This window comes from Choloepus didactylus, chromosome 21, assembly GCF_015220235.1.
Source record: "Choloepus didactylus isolate mChoDid1 chromosome 21, mChoDid1.pri, whole genome shotgun sequence".
NCBI classification, from domain to species: domain Eukaryota; kingdom Metazoa; phylum Chordata; class Mammalia; order Pilosa; family Megalonychidae; genus Choloepus; species Choloepus didactylus.
In genome coordinates, this window is record NC_051327.1 from 6020075 (window position 1) to 6029601 (window position 9527).

General features: G+C 36.5%; 1 protein-coding gene across 13 annotated transcripts in view; it reads right to left on the bottom strand.

Moving 5' to 3' along the window:
• Positions 1-9527, bottom strand: part of REXO5 (RNA exonuclease 5) — a 68671-nt gene that overhangs the window by 58380 nt on the left and 764 nt on the right. For 11 of the 13 annotated variants that reach the window (XR_005213616.1, XR_005213614.1, XR_005213618.1 and 8 more), the window contains 3 exons: positions 5976-6049; positions 4809-4935; positions 3693-3789 (listed from right to left, as the gene is read on the bottom strand). Coding sequence is in view for 8 of the 13 variants with exons in the window: in XM_037814657.1 (XP_037670585.1) it covers positions 3693-3789; positions 4809-4935; positions 5976-6049 (298 nt within the window). In the remaining 5 variants the exon portion in view is untranslated. Of the gene's footprint in view, positions 1-3692; positions 3790-4808; positions 4936-5961; positions 6050-9527 lie in introns of all 13 variants that reach the window. The other 2 variants (XM_037814660.1, XM_037814659.1) reach the window with 2 other exon arrangements.

Genomic DNA, 9527 nt, shown 5'->3' on the forward strand with positions numbered 1-9527 from the left:
AAAGAATGGGGAGCGGTTGCTTATTATGAGCAGAATGTTCAACTAGGGTGAACTTAAATGTTTGGAAATGGACAGAGGTGATGGTAGCACGTTGTGAGAATAACTAACAGTGATGAATGGTGTGTGAACGTGGTGGAAAGGGTAAGCTCAGAGTCACGTATGTCACCAGAAGGAAAGTTGGATGTTAAAAGATGGGAATGTATAAAACAGTGACCCCTGTGGTGAACAATGTCTGTGATTAACTGTACAAATATTAGAAATCTCTCTCATAAACTAGAACAAATGTATGACGCTATAACTAGACGTTAATAATAGAGGGGCATATAGGGAAAAATATATATACCCATTACAAACTATATACTACAGTTAGTAGTATTTTAACATTCTTTCCTCAGCGGTAACAAATGTACTATATCAAAACTATGAATCAGTAATGGGGGGAGGTGGTTAGGGGTATGGCAGGATTTGAGTTTCCTTTTTGCCTTTATTTCTTTCTGAAGCAATGAAAATGTTCTAAAAATTGAAAAAAAAAATTAATTGTGATGGCTGCACAGCTGTATGATGGTACCATGGACAACTGATTGCACACTTTGGATTTCTGGATAATCATATGGTTTGCGAACAATCTCAATAAAATAAATAAATAAATAAATAAAAGTAAGGGAGTGATAAAACATTCCAAGATAAAAGCTGAGGGAGTTTGTCACTATAAGATCAGCCCTACAAGAGATGCTAAAGGGAGTTCTGCAAATTAAAAGGAAAGGACAATAGACAACAGATCTAAGTCACATGAATAAATGAAAATTTTTGGTTGGTAACCCCACTTTTTACTTTCTACAGTATCTAAAAAGCAAATGCATACTATGTACTAAGAATTCAGTGGTTTTGAACTCATAATGTATAAACATGTAATCTGTGATAAGAACTACACGGGGGTTGGAGGGGTAAAGGAACATAGTTTTTGTATGCTGTTGAAGTTAAGTTGGTATCAAAGCATATGAGAATATTTTAGGGTGTTAAATTTAAGCCCCATGGTAACCACAAAGAAAACGGAGGAGAAAATGCCCAAAAGGACATTATTGGGACATCTGAAACAACTGGAATATTGACTGTAAGCTTTATATCAATGTTAAATTTCTGAAACATAAATGTATTTAAGCTGGTTACATGAATCAGTATCCTCGTTCTTATGAAATGTACATTCCACGAGCATGATGTATACATCCTACTCTCAAATGTTTAGAAAACAGATAAATCAATAAAGATGGCTAGATAAAATGATATGGCAAATGGGGCAAAATGTTAAAAGTTGGTGTATCGGGGTATCTTTGTGGGGGTTATTTCAAGTTCTCTGTATGGGGTTTGTATTAGTTTTGCAACTGTCCTGTAAGTTTGAAAGTATTTCAAAATAAAAAGTTTTTAAAAAGAAAAGCAGGTACCAAGAGAGGCATGATGAACAGCCCTTCCCTGGAAGATTCCTGGTGGCGTATTGGTCCATAAGCATTTCTTCAAATAATCTTCCCTTGCTTAATGTAGCCTGAATAACAATGATTCACAAGTAGAAAAGAAAGCATTCCAGGTAAAATAGATATATACAAAGCAAAGTTACTATGGCAGTGAGAAGACCAGTCAGGGAGAAAAAAAAAAATGTTTGCAGAGCAGTATAGGAAACACGGTTGAGCAAAAAAAATGAAAGTGAATTATAGATCATTATGAATGCTAGGCTAATGAGTTTGGACTTTAGTCAGTCCACTATTTAATATGTAAAGGGAGCAAAAGAAATCTCCTGAGAAAGGAAGACATAACCAAAGCAGTATTTTAAGGAAGATCAATCTCAAAAGATATTTGGAAAATGGAGTAGAGAGAGAAACTAGAGGAGGCTTTACAGAATACTGGAAAAAAAAAAAAAAAGAAAAAAAAAATTATCAGTCTGGATTAGGATGGTGGTAAGGATGGAGGAAAATGGATCTATGAAAGAAACACTACACAAGAAAAACTAGTGAGTAGATCATGATGTCTATTATATGCTGGTATTGTTCTAACCACTGGAGACTCCCCAATGAACAAAAGATCAAATTCCTCATGGAACTTGAATTCTAATTGGGAAGATGGACAATAAACAAATAAATATATAATACATCAAGTGGGGACAAGGGCAATGGAGAAAAGTAAAGGAGGAAATGAGAATAGGGAATTCTAGGTCAGAAAGAGAGTTATCTCAAATATTTAAAATAATGTGATCAGAGGAAGACTCTTTGACAAGGTAACATTTGAACAGAGATACACAGGAGCACAGGGAATGAACAATGCAGATTGGCTAGAGGAATCCAAAAGAAAAGTAATTCTAAAATTCAAGATTGGTTTAAAGAGAAAAAAGACACTAACAGAAGAGGGGATTTGAAGATGAGGCCTTTTGGGGGATGAGAAAAATACTTTTAACTATGTTAGAATTGGAGGGACAGTGGAATATACATGTTGCTACATCTAGCAGGCCTGGAATCTGGGACATCAGATATAGAGAAGATATCTCCATGGAAGAGTGACAAGTAATCTTTGAAGAAGAGATGAATACCTCCAAAGGAAAGACTGAATTGGAGAAGATCAGAGTGCTATGAACCATGCCTTGGAGACTTCGATATTTGGATGGGAAGATAAACAAAATCATTAAAGAGAATAGGCTCCTCACTGCCTACAGGATAAAATTTAAAGTCCTTAGTATTCAGAGTCTGCAGGACATGATCTTTACTTGCCTCTTCAGCCTCATCTCTCAACAATACCTCTTCCTATTCCCTCCATTATTCCCAACACTCTATATTCTTTAGCCACAACACAAATTACATTTTTACTGATGACACCTTTTTTTCCCTCACAACTCCATGCCTACAGTGTTATAATGATTACTCTGTGATTCATTCATATATATTTAATATGCCAAGGGTCATATTAAACACACTTGCAGGTCAGATATGAATGTATTTTGGAGGGAGAGGGTAACAATGGAAAGGCAGGATGTTAGAAGTTAGATGCTGTTGAGACAGAGGATAATATGAAGCACAGTGCCAGAAAAGATGGGAAACAATCACTGGAAACACCTCATAACTGTTTTCATGTCCCCTCAGCGAATTAAGTTTTTCTTATCTACTATATTGCCATTATTTATTTTTGAACACAAAAAAGTATAATCAAATAACACTTACCCTATGTGTGATGCACTCTGATAAGTTCTATTCTATTCCATTACTCATCCCTGCCAGCCCAAAAAAGGTTAATTATAACTTGCTAAGGGGGTACAACCCATTTGAGAAACAGTGTTCTCATGTATATTTGCCTTTTAGCTGACCAACATCTAAACCTCCTGCTTATTCCTCTCTGTGAGACATTATTAGTGAGTGTCCCTTACATGAGTCCCCAAAAGCTAGCTAATGGGTACCACTTGTCCCCTGAGACTTCGGATCCTCAAGGAGTGGTACTTAACAGATTGTTTATGAGGCATGACCCTGACTGTGGTTCCTGAGGTCTAACCTCCTTGGGTACCTGCCCATTTTATCCTTTAAAAAATTGTTTCACTGCTTAAGTTCAATAAAACTGAGTTTTGTTGCTTACGACAAGCAACTTGACTGATAAACCTATTTACAAGTATGTTCATATATCTTTTAGAATGAACAAATCATCAGCCTGAGTCACAGCCATACCTTCCATCATCCTGGGCAGATTCATAGTTGTTTGTTTCTTTTGGAGCCCAATAATATCAGATAGGAAATTAGATGACGGAGGAGGCAAGCGGAATTTCTGAAAATACATAACAGGTTTTTAGAAAAATGCTTAAAAGCAATTAAAATACTGTGAAAGGCCTGCACCTATATTGTCAGCTTAGTGCTGTGAAAGGTCTGGACCTCAACTTTTAATACTGTAAAATAGGACTATCTCATTAATGTGGAAAAGTGACTAGGTCAATGGAGTCACATTTATCTCACCCACAGAAATTTTCTTTCCTTTTCTGGTTATACATTTAAAAAAAGATCAGTATTACACCAATGTACAACTTGGGAAAACTTTTAAAAGCACTTCCATATGTATTATTTCATTTGGATTCCATGCCAAGAAGTTAGGATAGAGGAGGGAGGTTGAGAGGTCTAGCCTAAGTCACACCTGGGCTAAATTCCAGGTACACTGCTTACTAGGTGTAACTTGGGAAAATTATTCCATTTCCTTATCTATAAAATGGGAATAAAAAAAGTATTTATCCCCTACAGGATTGTTGTAAGAACTCAAGATGATGAAAGTAGCATGATGGACATAGTGCCTAGAACAGAGAAAGTGCTAAATAAATGGAAACAAAAAAGAAAATGGAAACCCAGAGAGATTAAATTAGGGCTCACCAAATCAAATGCCTCCAGGGAAAAATGGATGAAGCAGGCCAGTAGGAAATGGAGGAGACTGACAAAACGGAGAGCATCTGCCTCTTTTAAAGATGACAACTGCTATTCAGCTCCAGATACTGTTCTAAGGGTGCCCAATCTTGCAATTTTTTTCAAGAGGCAGAAAAATACATATTTTGTTTAAAAACACCATAGCCCAAATAAAACAGGACAGTATCAACCTGAGAACAACAGATTATAGATTACCAAAGAAAATCAGAGACAAAGCTAATTTCAACACAAGGTCTTTAAATCCCAGTCCTTTTTGCTTTCTAAAACACCTACTGTTTGCTCAGTCAGGTTGCCAAGGAGAACACAGTCTGAGGCACATGCACTAGTGTGAAGATGGGAAGACCACTCAACTGCTAATACAAAATTTTCTTAACTTACATGTCTGAATGTCTTTCGGAGAAAACCAAACTCCATATAGAACCTGTAAAAATGTAGCTGACTCATTCCCTTCAGAACAAAAACTACCACGTTGTTCAGGTGGTTTTGATGAAAAAGTTGACACCAGCTGTTGAAAAAAATCAAACCAATACAGTTAAGAGTGATATCCTCAAGTCAGTTACAGGCATACAAAAGGGAATTATGAAAAAAAGTAGCGAGCAACAGCTAACAGAGTTCACCATCACTTACTGACAACCAGGAACTAGAGGGCAGTTATTACTACACAGAATTCAAATAAAGGATCTCTTGAGAGATAAATATTTGTTACATTCAAATCAAGTATAATACCAAGTGATATGCAATGCATTCAAATCTGTTGTTCTATTAAGGATTGTTTTAAGACAGAATAAAACTCACTTTACAAAGATATGTCCCCTACAAGACCCAACCTTCTCTGTAGCTCTTCCTAAACTGGGTAATCATGTAGCTGGCTTCAAGAAAGGCAGTTTTAGATAAGTTGACAGACCAATGGCAGTATCTATTGATGCAGAAGACGGTTTTTGAGATGTCTAGCCAATTCACAACAATCTCTGCACACAAATGTCTGCATTTGAAAATCTATTGGTACATACACAAAAACAATTTTCTTAAGACCTTTAATAATGGCTTTGACAATATCAGAATAGTAAAATTCTCTTTTTGCCCTTTATTTGTAAAACAACGAAAAGGATTAACAGAGAATCTTAATGTATGATTATGTTATATCAATTGGATCTGCCAGGAGTTACAAATCACAATGGCTATGGAGGCTAGAATGATTACTATAAATAAGGGAAGCAGGCCTGGTGGGGCACTGGAGAGTACATGCCCCATCTAGAGAGGAAGACTGCTATTCAGCTTTCACAAGTTGTCATGTGGGAACAGGACAGAGTTGCCAGACCTTTCAATTTTTCAAAGAAGCCCAAAATTTGGATTTTCATATAGGAATTAACAACCATTGTTTAAAAAAAAAAAAATTGTAGGACATAATGCATGGCAAACAATTAATGTCAGTTAAGTAAGATGTGGTCCTCTAGACACTAGTTTGAAACCTATGGTCTATAACCATCAATTAAGTTTATCTCACAGCTGGGTTTAGGAACACTGGATTTACCCAGAACTGCATACTTCAGTAATTCACATAGTTGGCCATGGGTTACTTCACAGTTTTCAGCAAACAGAATGGTAGATAAGCGGGCTCTCTGCAAAAATAAAACAGAACATGGCAAACCATGATTATTGAGAGGAGGAAAAAAAAAAAGGCAAGGCAAATTATTAAATTATTCCAGAGTTCTAATTTTTTTTTTAACAAACATAGGGTTCTAATTAATTGAAAAAAGGTCTACAACAATCCATGTTCACCAAGACAAAAATACTGGAGCTGAGCTTTGAAAATTGAGTCTGCCAGGTTAGAGGGAATACCATGTCCAGAGAAGTAGCTTGGTGTAGCAAGAGCCAAGAATGCATGTCACAGAGCAGTGGAGATGCTACAGAAAGGGAATAAGGACCCCAATCACAGAAGGTTTATGGGGTCTAAGTTCAGGAGTCAGATTTTATCATGGGACAATGAGAAGTCACTAAAGGTCTCCTCTGCTAAAAGCTTTGCACTTATGACTGGTTATTAAATTAACTCATGCTCATAAAAGACTGAGACAATAGAGAAAGGATCATAAAAAAAATAGAGTCTCCTGTAATTGTACAATTCAGAGATAACTATCATTTTCCTTTTGGTCTGGGAGGCAACAAAGTTTAGCAGTTAAGAAATTCGAGCCCTGGAGTCATACTACCTCAGTACAAATATCAAACTCTACTACCTTGGACAGGTGCCTTAGTCTCTCTGTTTCTTCATCTATAAAGTAAGTACGATAATTCTACCTCACAAGGTTACTGTGAAGATCAATGAGACAGTGCAAGTGCAATGTAGACAGTGTAGCGTATGGCAGATTAAAATTATTCAATAAATGTCAGATATTGTTTTTGCTATTTTTTCTCTGTGGCCTTTTTATGATAATGTTGGGCACTTATTATTAGACAGGTATGGTTCTGAGCACTTTACATGTATTAAATCATTTAATCCACAAAACTTTTGCATGTACAACTATTATCCCCATTTTATAGATAAGGAAATAGAGGAACAGGTAAGTGGCAGAATCAAGGTTAGAATGCAGGCTCTTTTCATCACTATATTATACTGCCCAAAAGGGATTATACCATCCATTCTACTTTGTAACAAACTTTCCCCCAAATTTAATCTGTGAATCTTTTCATATCAGATAAATATATATCAATTTTAGTATCTTAATAATAGTTCAATATTTAAATTTACCTAAAAAATTATGATTTATCCAAATAAAATCCCTATTAATACTTTGTTTTAAAAAAATACAAATAATATTATGATGAACATTCCTGTATAGATATACTTATACACCTATCTTATATTCTCAAGATAAATTCCTGGTCAAAACAGGCATGTAAATTTTATATTTTGATTTAAGTACTGCCAACTCCTGAAAGAATATACTAATTTATTTACCAACCAAAAATGTATAAGATTGATAAGATGGGAATTAGCAAGGCAAGTGCCTGTGGGGGGGTATAGTAGCCAGGCATGGTAGCCTGGCATGGGATGTCAGTAGGATGAGGAGGGCATGCTGCAGGGAAGACAGCCCAGCAGTAGTAGGAACCCAGCACATCCATGCAAAACAGTGGCCTGGTGTGTGTTGTCAAAGCCTAAGCAGCATGAGGGCATCCATGCAGCTAGAAGACAAAAGTAATGAGGCCTGGAATGGGATATCAGAAAATGTTTAGGGTAAGGAGGACATCAATGCAGTGAGTGGCCTGTCAGAGGATTCAGAGCCTGATCACGATGAAGGAGTCCATGTGGAAGGATGGGAATAGTATCTTGTCATAGAAGCAACAAGGGCATTCACGCCAGAGGATAACTTGTACGAGGTGATGGAGCTTCTGCAGAGATGGAGCCCAAGCAGGGTGAGGAGTGTGGGGTGGGGGGCAATGGCAGCAATGGAAGACTGAACAAATACACTGAGGATAATGGATGTCACATTATGAAAGGGGAGAAAGGTAGAATGAACTCCATGGTACTGGATTGGAACTGGGAGATACTGATGTTAATTCATCCTACATATCCGGATATAAAAAAATTTAAATGTAAACCTGTATGTTTCTATACATGTGTGTACACATAAATGTACATATTCCCTTAGCTCTTCCTTCTGGGAGTACTGACATCCCAATAGCAAGAGCATATATGTAGCAGCCAGATCTTGCTTTTCTACATGTCATTCTCTACCAAAAAAAAACAAGTTTTTAGTCAAAATAGCAGATTCTAGGGCTGGGGCAGGGAAAGCACAAAATGAAACTGTAACATCTTTTTGTTCCAGAAAAATAAGGAAATGATGATGGGGTTACATCAAAAGAGCACTGAAGCCAGCCTAATGGCCAAATCTGGGATATTTTGAGCTCAAAATACGGTAATGATTATAATCCATTGAATAAGAACAGGAATCCATGAGTCCATACTGATTTAAAAAAATGAATAAAATGGAAATTTTAATGAGGAAACATCTCCCTACAAAATATTAATTACATAGGAAAAAAGTGTAACTTTAGAATAAAGTTTAGCAAATACTATCTTAACCAAGTATTCAAAGTTAATATCATTAATGGGATAAGTCAAAATCATGTACTACCTAATAAAAGGCAAGAGAACAGGATTATGTCTTTTGTGATATTCCTGCAAAGATGTGTAAACTGAGTCTAATCATGAGGAAACAGACAAACCTAACTTGAGGGACACTATAAAATAACTGGCCCAGTAATCTTCAAAAGCAGTAACATCATGATTGTCAAGGAAAGACTGAGGACTGGTTAGAGTGAAGGAGAGATAAATTTAATACACAATTCTAGACTAGATCCTATTGCTAAAAAGAACATTACTGGAACTGGAGTAACTCGAACTGGGTTTGAGGATTAGCTGGTAGCAATATATCACTATTAATTTACTGATTTTGACGGTTACGTTACAGCTATGTAGAAGGTATCCTTGTTTGTAGGAAATACATTTAGGAGGTAATGGGGGCATTGTGTCAGGAACTACATTCAAATGATTGGAGGAGGGGGGTCCTTTGTACTGTTCTTGCAACTTGAAATTTGAGATTGTTTCAAAATTTAAGAAAGTGGTGAGATTGTCAATTTCCTTACACGTCTTAACACAGTAACCTTTTAAAAAAATCTCGGCCAAAAACCGGAATCCCATTTTAATAAAAAAAACTTTTTCACAGCACTAATTACCTTCTAACATACTATATAACTTACCTTACCTATTATTTAGCTTCTCTCTCCACTAGGACGTAAGCCCTACTAGATCCACTGTTTTATTCACTGATGGACCCCAAATGCCTAGGACAGTACTCAGCACATGGCTGACTATAAAAATCTAATGGATGAATGAAGGAATGAATGACTTATATTTAGCTCTTAATCAATGGAGATTATCACTCTACTGTTCCTCTACTGGAATGTAAGCTCCAAGAGGGCAGGAATTTTATGTTTTTAGGCTTTGGGGTATCACCCGCACCTAGAACAATTCGCACACCGAGAACTTCAATAAACACTTGTTGAACGAGCACTGTTATCGCGTGCCAGGCACTAACCCAT